The sequence below is a fragment of the Ylistrum balloti genome, unplaced genomic scaffold, assembly GCF_031769215.1.
Source record: "Ylistrum balloti isolate Yb309-2 unplaced genomic scaffold, AGI_CSIRO_Ybal_v1 Utg370776, whole genome shotgun sequence".
Lineage (NCBI taxonomy): Eukaryota > Metazoa > Mollusca > Bivalvia > Pectinida > Pectinidae > Ylistrum > Ylistrum balloti.
Window position 1 is genome coordinate 143,764 of NW_026782454.1, and position 16,314 is coordinate 160,077.

Consider the following 16,314-nt stretch of genomic DNA (forward strand, 5'->3'; position numbering starts at 1 on the left):
TTAATTAAGACATTAGAATACAAGTGGAAAATGATGTTGTATCCTAGAACTATACTAGATCTGGTAGGAATTTGTTGAACTTATTCTATTTACAAAAAACTATTTTTCTGAGATATGTCTGTAATTTTTATGTGTAGTTAACCACTGAAGTGAGATCAAGTGAAATATTTAATATCTTGATATTTAAAATGTGCAACTGAACTGAAATCTAATGTAAAATGTCAATTTAGTTATTTGCATTCTTGGATAAGAACACTATATTCAAGGTGATATTTCAAGGCTGCATTTAGTCGGTTTTTCTTTGACACAGCAAACTAGTACTGTCATGAGTCTTTTGTTGGATATTTTAGGTGTACTGTGAAAGGAGAGGAAGATTATCGACCTTTGTTTGAAAACTTTGTCCAAGATCTCCTCTCTACCGTCAACAAACCAGAATGGCCCTCATCAGAGCTCATGCTCAGTCTCCTTGGCAGAATCCTTGTAAGTGGTACCCACATACTATTTAATTTATTACATAGCCAACGTTTTGGGGGGAGAGAGAAACATAAACATCAGACTCTCCAGTCTAGTACTTCTCAGTAAGAGTAGATCTAAACACAGTCAAACTTTGATGTACCTAAGTTCAAAGGACAAGCAAGAAAATGCTTTGAATCATTCTTGGTGAATTATGTTCATGATTATATTTGATGACAGACTTTTTCTACCTGAACAAACAACAATTATGAAGTTTAAATGACATCAGACATTTTCTATCTTGAAATTGACAATGCATGATTACGTTTGCATTCATGCCTTCAGTATGTATTTATACAGATCAATTTTAAATGAAATGATGCTCAGCATTAAAGTGATCTTCACATGTTACAGTAATTATTTCAAGACTGATACATAAATGTTATAGGCACTAAATGAAGGTGATTCTCATGCTTTTATGGTGAAAAATGAAAAGTGTTGCTTTGGGAATGAGTGAAATCATCATATAAGTGTGGAATCTTTTTTCCAATTGTTTTCACAATTCCATAAATTAGACCTAATTACATGCTATTACCGCAATGGCAGTGGTGAATTTCACACGACATCCATTTATCTTTGATTAAATGTCATAGCTCATAAGTAATCAGTTAAAATGTAATCTTTGTTTAACCTTGTAACACAGAATAAATAACCACATACCATTGTAATCTAGTTGTCAGATAGTGCTCTTTGTTGAAATTCATAAAATTTTGCCAAGAGGCAAAAGTACTTGTACCTTACAGGTAAATATTTTGTTCGTTCAATACATTGAAAAGTTTGATTTCTAAAACTTTGGTTCATAAAGGGGTCAGTTAGTAGTAATATATAGGGACAAAATTTGGGATCAGACAAAAACTTGGATACATCAAGAAATTTGAATTATCAAATTTCAATTCATAGAAGTTTAACAATATTTGTTGGATCTGAATGAATGTCTGGATTTTTCTTTGAATAATTTTGAAACATAATGGCAGTCTTGGAACTAGATAAACATAAGATTATAAAACTGTGCACATCAAATGAAACATTTGAACTGCAACTGTCAAAGGATAAATTGTTAACATATTTGAAAGCTTTACAGAGTTGACAACTTGCATGAATTTATGAAATTGATTCTTTTGTTCTCCACAGGTAAAGCAGTTCAGCAATAAATCTGTAGATATGTCTCTCAGGGTAGCGTCTTTAGAATATCTGGGCATTGTTGCGTCCCGGTTACGTAAAGATGCTGTGTCTAGTCAACTGAACCAGGAATCCATTGACGAGATTGTTGCCAAGGTGATGCCTCCATTGTTAACACACGACCACATAGAAATAGTATATACACTGCATATTAACTTGTCAAGATATCTACCCAAGTTATTGTAATCCTTCACCAAATTGAGTAAAATGTTACAGGTAGACATACATCTTCAAACTGATATTTTGCTTTGTCAAGTCCTATTTATGACAGGCGATATTAGTTAACACTGGTTTATTTCAAAATATTTATTTGGAAGCAGATAAGGTAAACGGTAGAACATTTAACTTGCACAGTATTAAACCACTGTATTTGACATTGTTGCCCATTATGTTTGATTGACAGGTGAATGAAGTGGACAGTGATGATGAAGCCCCACGGCGATCCTCAAGGGGAGGCAAGACTTCACCTGTGGTGAGATTTTACTGCACATAACATGTTACTCCAGCAGCTGAACTAAGTGATTTATGTGAAATTTTCAGTGTGTTTCAGTGATGATTTGTTGGCAGATTTTTATAATATGATTATGTATTTATTTCATAATATTGTTATATTGAATATGGTTGATCAGTGTAGTATTTCACATTTGATATAGGAGGAAATTTTGAGGACTCATTATGCTTGTATTTATGTTGCTTTGCAAAATGTCTGTTTAGCAGGAAGGTGTAAATGACTCAGCTGAGGACCAAACACAGAGTTTACAAAAGGCTATGCTAGAATATCTCACTTACAATAGTGAGAGTGAGCCGGCTTACTGGGTAAGGCTCAAGAAGAATCATTTTCATATTTGATAAAAGAATTTCTTTTTCAATACACTGTTTAAGAACATTTATACTTTTAAAAACACCAAGTTACAAAGGAAAAACTGGTCATGTCTTAAGTTTTTTGTTCAAATCAGTGAAATAAGTGTTTTCAGCTGGAAAACTTGAGCACTGAATTACATTTGAAAAAAATATGACCACTTTGCTGACTAGTTTTTTTGCACTTAAAATATAATGGTATTTTATTTCAGTTTGCTTGTCAGTTCTATATCGCTCAATGGTATAGAGATGCAACAATGGAAGCTGAGAAGTCTGGAGCTTCTCATGATGAATTTGATGAAACTGAAGCGGAAATGACAACTGAAGTCCTCCAAAACACAGAAAGGCGGAAAAATTTCCTCCTGAAACAAGTGGAACTCACTATGCTAGCACACAAGTCAGGAAGGTGGGTTTGATGTTAATTTAGTAAACATTTAAGCATGTCAAGAAAATGTGGGATCACAATGGGTTCAGGCTTTTATGCCATTTCTAAAGAAGAAAGAATTTATGAAATTTGAGGGGGGAAAACGATCTACCTGAGATAATGTCAATCTCTCATTCTTTCTGTAAAGCCAACTGGTTATGAGTCTTGTTACCAATAAATTGTTCTAGTGAATATGATGACAGCAAAAATTGTCAAGATGAGCAAACTAGTTTTCTGGGCTGAAGCTTACAAAGTCTTGTGTATTTGCCCAAGAAAGCATAATTTCAAGAATATAATTTGATGAGAAGGGATGTTCATATGTAAGAATTGTACAAAAGACACCCAAGAAAAGCTGCAATGATTCTCATTATCTGTTTTTATAAAATTCCAATATTAATTAGACATTTGATGATGTTTATCACAGAGTACATGTTCTATTACAGACCGCCACCGAGCAACTTGGAACATGACAGTGCATGTCTGATAGCCAGATACCTGTCCTCTAAACGCCCATTTGCACAAAGTTTTGATATTTATTTGACACAGGTAAGCAATATCACTTTTTCCAAAATTACTATGATGTTTGAGTATTTTTTATCCTTGAAGAGAATATTTGATACTGGAAACCTTTAGTTAGATAATAAATTGTATCATAGCTGGAGTATTTGTACTGGTTTCTCTCGGCTGTAAGCCCCTTAACATTTATTTTATATCAGGTTTGTTGTTACAGCCTTTTTTTTTTTTTTCCTGATTTCTTCATTCATGAAATGCTTGATTTTAGATTTTGCGGGTACTTAGTGAAACAGCTGTGGCTGTGCGGACAAAGGCGATGAAATGTCTGACAGCTGTGGTGGAGTCTGATCCTGGTATTCTGGCCAGGGTAAGTTAGCATGTGTTCAATCTAGTTTTCTGACCTAAGATTTTCTACCTAGTAAATAACACAAGCAGTGATGATGTTTGATTAGATCTGATGTAAAGACATTTCTAACATGTCTGATAAAAAGAAATCTTTTTTTTTTTCTCTCTATTATTGAGACTTACAAATTCTGACTTCAGAAACCTTGTACATAGGGATCATTAAACATTGATTGTTAATTTACATTGACTGACAAGAATTGCACTTAGACACTCACAACATAGATTTATTATATAGAAATATGTGTGTATATATTCGATTACAACTATAAATAGTAAGTTACTTGCTACAGACTGACATGCAGAAGGGTGTTCATGGCCGGTTCCTAGATCAGTCAACGATGGTACGAGAGGCAGCAGTGGAATTAGTGGGGAGGTTCATCCTTATCCGTCCAGATCTCATTCCTAAATATTATGATATGTTATCAGACAGAATCCTGGTACGTATTATACATTATGTAAACAAGATATCTTAGTTGTAATAATTATTAATCATTTAACAAATGCGTTTCTTTAAAATCTGAAAACCTGAGCTTCAGGAATAAACAACTCACTGTTAAGATGTTCTCAATAATTAACACATAAAAACTTCTTTAAAAAATTTTTGTCATGCCTTTATCAGAATTTTTCTATATAAATTTTAAAATTGTGGAGTTTGAAGAGCTGAAAACATTGAAACTGGAATAAGTCATGCTAAAAATATTGCTTTCCTTTTCCAGGACACAGGAATTAGTGTACGCAAACGGGTGATAAAGATATTCAGAGATATCTGTATAGAGCAAAGTGACTTCCCAAAAATTCCTGAAATGTGTGTTAAGATGATTAGACGGGTGAATGATGAGGAAGGCATCAAGGTAACATCTGGTTTTCTGTTCCATTGTTTGTGTAAAGTTTTCTTTTATTACATGATAAATGTTGTTACAGAGAAACACTTGATGGCAAGATGATTGATTTGAGAACAGAACTGGCAATGAAACATAATGATGAATACTCACTCCGATTTTGTCGTTTCTCTTTCAGAAACTAGTTAACGACGTGTTTCAGACAATGTGGTTTACTCCACTCAGCACCCGAGACAAAGATACCTCAAAGCTGCTCCAACGAGTGGTGAATATCACAGATGTGGTGAGTGAAATTTCGATAAAATTGTTCTGATAGACATGTGTACAAAGCAAACCTGGTTTGATTCCCCAATAAGCCAAATACAAAATTGATTTCTCCCAAAACAAGACCTTGTTCATGTAACTAGCTAAGTTTATTGTGATTACTACATAGTACTCTGTGTTCTACACCAATGCAGTAGAACTTATATTTCTTCTTCTCAACTAAAATAGCTGGGATTTCTACATTTTTGACAGTAAGTAGGACAAAAAATGCACCACATGTTGTAGTTAAGGGGCATTCTGACTCTGCTAGTGTTTTTGTCCAAAACGGAAGGGATTCTTCCAGAAACAGAGTTATGTCTTACTATCATAATAGATCAGACTTCCCTTACACATTTTGAGGTAAAATATTGTTATTTAGTCACTAGAAACTGTTGATTATTGAAATGACAAAATGACGGATCAACCGTGTAGAGGCTCTAAGTATTACCAAGGGCTATTCCTTTCATTTGTAATCAACATCACTTTCAGATATATATCAATATTTCCTTGTTACAGGTCGCAGCATGTAAAGACACTGGTTTTGAATTCTTTGAGCAGTTGTTAGAAAATGTAAGTTTTAAGAATGAAAAAAAAATGTTGTAAATGTTATTAATTAAAAGTCTCACAATAATTTCACATCAAAGTAAGCTTACAGTAATTTACATCAACAATCTTTGAAAAGATTGGTTTTTAAGTATTTGAACAACATACTAACCCATTTTACCAACAACTCCATGGACATTAGTCAGAGTGATTATTTTTCTCTATCATAATTATCAATGTTCAAAACTTGATTTTAGCTTTTGAAGAAGGATGAAGAAGGCAACTACAACAAGAGTGCAGTGACATCATGTCGACAGATTGTGGACTGTTTAGTGGAAAATGTCCTTTCCCTTGAAGAGCGCAGTGTTGGTTCGTTCCTGAATTGTTACTAAATCTACTTTCTAAAAATTGTTTATAGATTCAAATCTGAATTTCACATAATGCTAATGGAAAGTATATGCGAAATGATTAAAAAAAATCAGAATAACACAGATGTGACTGAAATAGTTTTGTACAGGGAGCACACTTAACAAATATTTATAAATACTTTACAAGGAAGAGGATTTATTTGCAGATGTGGATTCAGTGAAGGGTTGCAGTCAGCGACTCGTGGCCTGTCTGTCCACTCTGTTTCTGTTCAGCAAGATTAAACCTGACCTGATGATCAAACACGCCACAACACTTCAGCCATACCTGGACATCAAGTGCAGTGTAAGTGTTGTAACAGCATTCACCTAAATTGAATGTAATATGCAGTACATGCAAAATTCCACTGGCAGACATAAAAATATCCTGTGGTTTGATTTGGAATTAATTTGTTATGTATTCATATTAGAACACTTAGGGCTGTGTTTTTTATTAGCAAAAAATATTTGGTAAGAGTTGTGTTTAAGGATTAAACATCTTTGTTAGACACAGTACATTACAAAATAATGTTGTTTACAGACACAGGGAGACTTCTATGTACTACACTATGTAGCCAGGATCCTGGAGGTGGTCGTGCCATTGATGGACCACCCCAGTGAATCATTTCTTGCCCAGTTAGAGGAGGACATGATCAAATTAATCTTAAAACATGGCATGATGGTAAGTTTGGTATGACAGACATAACAGTAATGCAATACAGAAGTACACTTAACAACCTGAACAGAATGATTTCTGGAAAAATCCATCCTTTATGGCGATTTATCCTGTTAAACAAGTTGATCGTGTTCACTTTGTGGAATGCCATCAGTATTACTCTGAATTTCTTGCTTTCTTCACTGAAGTCAATTTACTGATTTGTTAAATTTTATGGTTCTCTTTGCTAGAATTTTCTTCATGTCTATATATAGATACCTAAGATAATTCATGATGTAACTGTTAAATTGCTCTGGTTTGATGTCTATTGTTACCATGACGATAGTGCTGTAAAGCTTTACAATCCTAATTCTCTACTCGCCATATCCTAAGGCTTCTGTTTACCACCAGTACATACACATCTGTCTGTCCAGTTTGTTATGTAATTTAATGATGCTTTGTTAATACAGGTGCTCCAGAGTTGTGTTCGGTGTTTAGGTGCTGTTGTAAATAATGTTAGCCATAACTATGCCTTAGTCAAAGACTGCTTCCAAAAGTTCTTCGGTAAGTTGTGATTATTTGTGACAAATCTGCAAGACATCTATTATTATCTTGCATATTAAATTTTCAATGTAGCTAGTTTTTAAACACTTTCTGGAATATGCTTTGATAATGAATACATCATAAAAATTAAGATACTGTAAACCAACTTTTCTGCGCAGTTTTTAGCTTTCACAATTTTAGCAATATAATATTTTAAATAGTCATTATTATAAAACAACAGATGTTACTATGAAAATTGGTGTTCATTATCTTTATTTTAGCTTACAGTGATATTTTACATGACTTTTCCTTCATTAAGAAATGGGGAGAAAAAATTAATTGTATGGGATAAATTGTACATTAAGAAAGTAAGTTAACAGTAATTTTATCTGTTATCAAGGGTCTAACATTATCTCACGACTATGATCTGTTATCAAGGGTCTAACATTATCTGTCGACTATGATCTGTTATCAAGGGTCTAACATTATCTGTCGACTATGATCTGTTATCAAGGGTCTAACATTATCTGTCGACTATGATCTGTTATCAAGGGTCTAACATTATCTCACGACTATGATCTGTTATCAAGGGTCTAACATTATCTGTCGACTATGATCTGTTATCAAGGGTCTAACATTATCTGTCGACTATGATCAGTTATCAAGGGTCTAACATTATCTGTCGACTATGATCTGTTATCAAGGGTCTAACATTATCTGTCGACTATGATCTGTTATCAAGGGTCTAACATTATCTGTCGACTATGATCAGTTATCAAGGGTCTAACATTATCTGTCGACTATGATCAGTTATCAAGGGTCTAACATTATCTGTCAACTATGATCTGTTATCAAGGGTCTAACATTATCTGTCGACTATGATCTGTTATATGATCTATGATCAGTTATCAAGGGTCTAACATTATCTGTCGACTATGATCTGTTATCAAGGGTCTTACATTATCTGTCGACTATGATCTGTTATCAAGGGTCTAACATTATCTGTCGACTATGATCAATTATCAAGGGTCTAACATTATCTCACGACTATGATCAGTTATCAAGGGTCTAACATTATCTGTCGACTATGATCAGTTATCAAGGGTCTAACATTATCTCACGACTATGATCAGTTATCAAGGGTCTAACATTATCTGTCGACTATGATCTGTCGTCAAAAGTAACGATATCAATGGATTATGATTGTTTTACCCTCAGGTGTGTTGTCACGTTTAATGGCAGACCACAAAGACGACCCTGATAATGCTACACTGAAAATCAGAAAACCAACGCTACTCAGGTCCCTGTTCACAGTGGGGCTTTTGTGCAAACACTTTGATTTTGATTCCAGTGAAATGGGTGAAACCAAGGTCAGTTATCTCCAGATTTTGTGGTAACCGCGACAGCTAAGGTTTTACTTAGAATTCTTTTGAATGTGATTGACAATTATAATTCAAGGTTTTCATGATAAAGACTGATGATAATAATTGTCTTTAAATCATTACATTGGACTCCTATTTAATTTCATGAGACAACATCGTCATATAGTAGTTGGACTGTTATTTTGATTTTGCAGACATCCGTGAAAGACAAGGTGTATGATGTTCTGCATTACTTTGTCTTCCATGAAGATGAAGAAGTCCGTACCAAAGCTTTGACTGGTTTAGGTAAATAGCAGATTTGATTTACTCAACTCAAGGATATTTGCTGCTTTAATGTCCAGAAATAAGTTAAACAAAATTTCATCTTGATGTTTGACCTATGAAAAATGTTGTTGGCTATTCACTGTAAGTGTAACACTACAAATGTCATTGTAAGTGTACGGCTACAAATTCACCGTAACCCACCCTTACACTTATGAAAAGTTCTGGAATATGTACAAACTGTAAGTTCTGAAATTCTAAAAGACCATGATATTTTCAATAAAATCCTTAAAGCACACCAATATAAAAAGAGGAAAATCTCAACAATTAATGATCATGTTGATGAAGCTTGTTCATATGTATCTAGATGACCCATTAAAGTAATATTTCTATTGTAGGGTTCCTGTTTGTGCGTCATTATGAATTCATGCTTGGATCTAAGGCGAAGGAGTTGTATGTTGACTTTTTAACAAACGACAACACCCCAGTTCGATTAAAAGTTCAGGTAACTTCAATGTCTTTTTTTTTTTTTTGTAGAATTTGAAAGAGTGCTTCGATTAATCATCGACGTACACCTCATTTAATTTCTCGTTTCACAGATCAGCAGTCTATTTTTTAATGAAACAATCTTATTTAAGATAGTGTCTTCTGTATTGGGGTTTGAAAATGCAGCTACAGCCTTCAGAGCCATTGTGGTAACTGAAATACTGAGAACCGTAAAATGCATTAACCCCTTGTCTATGAAATTATTGCATAACTCTTTATACACAGTCATTGAAATGGCTTATACATATAGTAGCAAACTTGCATTGTTGCATTCCAGCTGATTGAATAAGGAATTGACTGATACTAGGTGAACTTAACTCTGCTACAATTTGAGCTGTGCAAGTTTTTCACCATAAATATCCAAAAAGAAAATCTGTCAGAACAAAGTATACCCATCAAGTTTATAAATCATACTTATACTGAAGAGTGACCAAACAATACCTTTTTCTGCCAACACATACATTAAAGATCCTCTTCTGCTATCACAGAAACTACATAAACTAATGATCTAGCCAGTGAATGATACATCCAAAATATCCCTTTTTTTTTTTTTTTTAAAAGATGACATTATAATTTGGTGTGATAAACCGTCACCAAAATGTTTACAGTGGCATGCTGTGATCAGTATAACTGTTAGTCGACATCAGTAACCTTGACCCACATTTTAGGTCATAATGGTCAAAGGTCTTGTAGTCCAAAGTATTGGAGCAAACTTGATACTGTCTTGACAGCTGATTTAAAATCTGCTTCAAAGTATTATCTTATTAATTTATTTTTAATAGGTGTTAAAGAACCTTCAGTATTATCTCCAAGAAGAAGAGGTCCGTATGCAAAAGGCAGATGCAGAATGTAAGTAAAAAATCATGCTTTACCAAGTGTCTACATTATACTGAAACACAAACCATTACCAAGTGTCTAGTATACTGAAACACAAACCATTACCAAGTGTCTACAGTATACTGAAACACAAAACATTACCAAATGTCTCTAGTATACTGAAACACAAACCATTACCAAGTGTCTACAATATACTCTACAGTGTCTGTAGTATACTGAAACACAAACCATTACCAAGTGTCTACAGTATACTGAAACACAAACCATTACCAAGTGTCTACAATATACTGAAACACAAACCATTACCAAGTGTCTGTAGTATACTGAAACACAAACCATTACCAAGTGTCTACAATATACTGAAACACAAACCATTACCAAGTGTCTAGTATACTGAAACACAAACCATTACCAAGTGTCTACAATATACTGAAACACAAACCATTACCAAGTGTCTGTAGTATACTGAAACACAAACCATTACCAAGTGTCTGTAGTATACTGAAACACAAACCATTACCAAGTGTCTAGTATACTGAAACACAAACCATTACCAAGTGTCTACAATATACTGAAACACAAACCATTACCAAGTGTCTAGTATACTGAAACACAAACCATTACCAAGTGAAACACAAACCATTCAAGTGTCTAGTATACTGAAACACAAACCATTACCAAGTGTCTGTAGTATACTGAAACACAAACCATTACCAAGTGTCTGTAGTATACTGAAACACAAACCATTACCAAGTGTCTGTAGTATACTGAAACACAAACCATTACCAAGTGTCTGTAGTATACTGAAACACAAACCATTACCAAGTGTCTACAATATACTGAAACACAAAAATATACTGAAACACAAACCATTACCAAGTGTCTACAGTAAACATGAAACACAAACCATTACCAAGTGTCTGGTCTACAATATACTGAAACACAAACCATTACCAAGTGTCTACAATATACTGAAACACAAACCATTACCAAGTGTCTAGTATACTGAAACACAAACCATTACCAAGTGTCTGTAGTATACTGAAACACAAACCATTACCAAGTGTCTACAATATACTGAAACACAAACCATTACCAAGTGTCTACAGTATACTGAAACACAAACCATTACCAAGTGTCTGTAGTATACTGAAACACAAACCATTACCAAGTGTCTGTAGTATACTGAAACACAAACCATTACCAAGTGTCTACAATATACTGAAACACAAACCATTACCAAGTGTCTAGTATACTGAAACACAAACCATTACCAAGTGTCTAGTATACTGAAACACAAACCATTACCAAGTGTCTACAATATACTGAAACACAAACCATTACCAAGTGTCTGTAGTATACTGAAACACAAACCATTACCAAGTGTCTAGTATACTGAAACACAAACCATTACCAAGTGTCTACAGTATACTGAAACACAAACCATTACCAAGTGTCTAGTATACTGAAACACAAACCATTACCAAGTGTCTACAGTATACTGAAACACAAACCATTACCAAGTGTCTGTAGTATACTGAAACACAAACCATTACCAAGTGTCTGTAGTATACTGAAACACAAACCATTACCAAGTGTCTGTAGTATACTGAAACACAAACCATTACCAAGTGTCTGTAGTATACTGAAACACAAACCATTACCAAGTGTCTACAGTATACTGAAACACAAACCATTACCAAGTGTCTACAATATACTGAAACACAAACCATTACCAAGTGTCTAGTATACTGAAACACAAACCATTACCAAGTGTCTGAAACACAAAATATACTGAAACACAAACCATTACCAAAATATACTGAAACACAAACCATTACCAAGTGTCTGTAGTATACTGAAACACAAACCATTACCAAGTGTCTGTAGTATACTGAAACACAAACCATTACCAAGTGTCTGTAGTATACTGAAACACAAACCATTACCAAGTGTCTACAATATACTGAAACACAAACCATTACCAAGTGTCTACAGTATACTGAAACACAAACCATTACCAAGTGTCTGTAGTATACTGAAACACAAACCATTACCAAGTGTCTGTAGTATACTGAAACACAAACCATTACCAAGTGTCTACAGTATACTGAAACACAAACCATTACCAAGTATTACCAAGTGTCTACAATATACTGAAACACAAACCATTACCAAGTGTCTGTAGTATACTGAAACACAAACCATTACCAAGTGTCTGTAGTATACTGAAACACAAACCATTACCAAGTGTCTACAATATACTGAAACACAAACCATTACCAAGTGTCTGTAGTATACTGAAACACAAACCATTACCAAGTGTCTGTAGTATACTGAAACACAAACCATTACCAAGTGTCTACAGTATACTGAAACACAAACCATTACCAAGTGTCTGTAGTATACTGAAACACAAACCATTACCAAGTGTCTAGTATACTGAAACACAAACCATTACCAAGTGTCTACAGTATACTGAAACACAAACCATTACCAAGTGTCTGTAGTATACTGAAACACAAACCATTACCAAGTGTCTGTAGTGTACTGAAACAAACCATTACCAAGTGTCTGTAGTATACTGAAACACAAACCATTACTAAGTGTCTACAATATACTGAAACACAAACCATTACCAAGTGTCTACAATATACTGTATACTGAAACACAAACCATTACCAAGTGTCTAGTATACTGAAACACAAACCATTACCAAGTGTCTACAATATACTGAAACACAAACCATTACCAAGTGTCTGTAGTATACTGAAACACAAACCATTATCAAGTGTCTACAGTATACTGAAACACAAACCATTACCAAGTGTCTGTAGTATACTGAAACACAAACCATTACCAAGTGTCTACAATATACTGAAACACAAACCATTACCAAGTGTTGAAACACAAACCATTACCAAGTGTCTACAGTATACTGAAACACAAACCATTACCAAGTGTCTACAATATACTGAAACACAAACCATTACCAAGTGTCTAGTATACTGAAACACAAACCATTACCAAGTGTCTACAGTATACTGAAACACAAACCATTACCAAGTGTCTACAATATACTGAAACACAAACCATTACCAAGTGTCTGTAGTATACTGAAACACAAACCATTACCAAGTGTCCAGTATACTGAAACACAAACCATTACCAAGTGTCTACAATATACTGAAACACAAACCATTACCAAGTGTCTGTAGTATACTGAAACACAAACCATTACCAAGTGTCTGTAGTATACTGAAACACAAACCATTACCAAGTGTCTACAGTATACTGAAACACAAACCATTACCAAGTGTCTACAGTATACTGAAACACAAACCATTACCAAGTGTCTACAATATACTGAAACACAAACCATTACCAAGTGTCTACAATATACTGAAACACAAACCATTACCAAGTGTCTACAATATACTGAAACACAAACCATTACCAAGTGTCTAGTATACTGAAACACAAACCATTACCAAGTGTCTACAGTATACTGAAACACAAACCATTACCAAGTGTCTGTAGTATACTGAAACACAAACCATTACCAAGTGTCTACAATATACTGAAACACAAACCATTACCAAGTGTCTACAATATACTGAAACACAAACCATTACCAAGTGTCTGTAGTATATACTGAAACACAAACCATTACCAAGTGTCTGTAGTATACTGAAACACAAACCATTACCAAGTGTCTACAGTATACTGAAACACAAACCATTATCAAGTGTCTACAGTATACTGAAACACAAACCATTACCAAGTGTCTGTAGTATACTGAAACACAAACCATTACCAAGTGTCTACAGTATACTGAAACACAAACCATTACCAAGTGTCTACAGTATACTGAAACACAAACCATTATCAAGTGTCTACAGTATACTGAAACACAAACCATTACCAAGTGTCTACAATATACTGAAACACAAACCATTACCAAGTGTCTACAATATACTGAAACACAAACCATTACCAAGTGTCTGTAGTATACTGAAACACAAACCATTACCAAGTGTCTGTAGTATACTGAAACACAAACCATTACCAAGTGTCTACAATATACTGAAACACAAACCATTACCAAGTGTCTACAGTATACTGAAACACAAACCATTACCAAGTGTCTACAGTATACTGAAACACAAACCATTACCAAGTGTCTGTAGTATACTGAAACACAAACCATTACCAAGTGTCTAGTATACTGAAACACAAACCATTACCAAGTGTCTGTAGTATACTGAAACACATTACCAAGTGTCTACAGTATACTGAAACACAAACCATTACCAAGTGTCTGTAGTATACTGAAACACAAACCATTAGTGTCCAAGTGTCTGTACAGTATACTGAAACACAAACCATTACCAAGTGTCTACAATATACTGAAACACAAACCATTACCAAGTGTCTGTAGTATACTGAAACACAAACCATTACCAAGTGTCTACAGTATACTGAAACACAAACCATTACCAAGTGTCTACAGTATACTGAAACACAAACCATTACCAAGTGTCTACAATATACTGAAACACAAACCATTACCAAGTGTCTACAGTATACTGAAACACAAACCATTACCAAGTGTCTGTAGTATACTGAAACACAAACCATTACCAAGTGTCTACAATATACTGAAACACAAACCATTACCATGTGTCTACAATATACTGAAACACAAACCATTACCATGTGTCTACAATATACTGAAACATAAATCAAATTTTGCATGTTATCTACTCATACACAAACCATACTTTGCCAGTGTGTTGATTCATGACTGATATTTTCATGTTTTATAGGGAGAAAACATTCTAAGGAGGAAGATTTGAAGGAAATGAACGATATTCAATCTGGGTAGGTTTCAAGTTTTCAATTGTAAAACCTTTTTTTTTATCTCCTCAATGTGACTATGAAAGGAGAAATGAGTGATTGATGTCTATGGATCTACTTTCTGAAATGATGTTAAGTATTACTGGTAATGCTTTTCATGTGTTATAAAACCTTGTCATACAGCCTAAATACAAGGAAATGGAATATCAACATTGTAAAGTATTGATATATCTAGGAATGAGGTGATGCCAGTGTTTTTTAAAGGATTTTTTCTCACATGCAGAATGGCCAGTACAGTGATGCAAGTTTATCTGAAACAAGTGCTGGAGTCCTTCTTTAACCAGCAGTCCCAAGTCAGAATGGCAGCTCTTAGTGTGATAAACCTTGTCCTCCGACAGGGGCTGGTACACCCTGTCCAGGTAAGTAATTAACTTTGTTAGTGATACACCTGCCCTGGTCAGTTACTGTACATCCTGAGTAATTATGCTATGATATGATATATATACACATACTGTAGAACAGATTTTTTGTGGACATCAAATTCAGGTGTAATCATGACCTATTTTTAGCATGAAAATTGGAATCACAAATTATATCATCAGATTTGTCATTTGTATTGGTATATTGTACACCTTTATTTACATGTGGCATTGGTTACAATTTATTTAATGGCAAACAAATTGAATATGACGCCAACTACAATTTAAACAAACATCTGGTGTCATGGATTGACACAAATATGTATATTACACCTGAATATCTGTGTATATTTCAGTGCAATTGTTTAAAAAATGTTATCAATCCATCACAGCATAAAAATTGGTTCTCTTGAATTTTGTATCATAAGATTATCATAAAAGTTGATGTAATTTTCATGTTTCACAAACAGCCAATAATTCATTTTTGTGAAGTCTATATTTCATCCTAGCATTGTAACAGAAAGCCCTACAGGTGATCAGGTTTTTGTAGCCATCCTTCATTCTATTGCAGAGTCAGAAGACACTTTCATTTATTTAGGAGCAGAGTAGATCTTTTCTTGCAAATAGGTCAATTTTGACATTAATTGTGTTTCAGTGTGTGCCGTATTTGATCAGTTTTGGAACTGACTCAGAGCAATCAATCAGGGTGAAAGCTGACCAGCAGCTACAGGAAATAGAAAAGAAATACCCTGGCTTCATACATGTACGTACAAAAAAACAAAATTTATCTCTAGTCATCATGTTCGTTGGTATACTGTGAAATATTAAAT

The 16,314-nt window shown here is 34.2% G+C and overlaps 1 protein-coding gene across 3 annotated transcripts in view; it reads left to right on the forward strand.

The window, feature by feature from the left end:
• LOC132558257 (nipped-B-like protein) overlaps window positions 1-16,314 on the forward strand; it is a 40,023-nt gene that overhangs the window by 14,173 nt on the left and 9,536 nt on the right. For 2 of the 3 annotated variants that reach the window (XM_060222799.1, XM_060222801.1), the window contains exons 21-42: window positions 351-480; window positions 1,645-1,788; window positions 2,096-2,164; window positions 2,407-2,508; window positions 2,763-2,956; window positions 3,418-3,520; window positions 3,756-3,854; window positions 4,183-4,329; window positions 4,609-4,743; window positions 4,910-5,014; window positions 5,551-5,604; window positions 5,835-5,946; window positions 6,152-6,288; window positions 6,523-6,663; window positions 7,107-7,200; window positions 8,398-8,549; window positions 8,756-8,846; window positions 9,221-9,327; window positions 10,151-10,217; window positions 15,035-15,089; window positions 15,349-15,484; window positions 16,140-16,247. In XM_060222799.1, the coding sequence (XP_060078782.1) occupies window positions 351-480; window positions 1,645-1,788; window positions 2,096-2,164; window positions 2,407-2,508; window positions 2,763-2,956; window positions 3,418-3,520; window positions 3,756-3,854; window positions 4,183-4,329; window positions 4,609-4,743; window positions 4,910-5,014; window positions 5,551-5,604; window positions 5,835-5,946; window positions 6,152-6,288; window positions 6,523-6,663; window positions 7,107-7,200; window positions 8,398-8,549; window positions 8,756-8,846; window positions 9,221-9,327; window positions 10,151-10,217; window positions 15,035-15,089; window positions 15,349-15,484; window positions 16,140-16,247 (2,482 nt within the window). The remainder of the gene's footprint in view (window positions 1-350; window positions 481-1,644; window positions 1,789-2,095; window positions 2,165-2,406; window positions 2,509-2,762; window positions 2,957-3,417; window positions 3,521-3,755; window positions 3,855-4,182; window positions 4,330-4,608; window positions 4,744-4,909; window positions 5,015-5,550; window positions 5,605-5,834; window positions 5,947-6,151; window positions 6,289-6,522; window positions 6,664-7,106; window positions 7,201-8,397; window positions 8,550-8,755; window positions 8,847-9,220; window positions 9,328-10,150; window positions 10,218-15,034; window positions 15,090-15,348; window positions 15,485-16,139; window positions 16,248-16,314) is intronic. The other variant, XM_060222800.1, reaches the window with a different exon arrangement.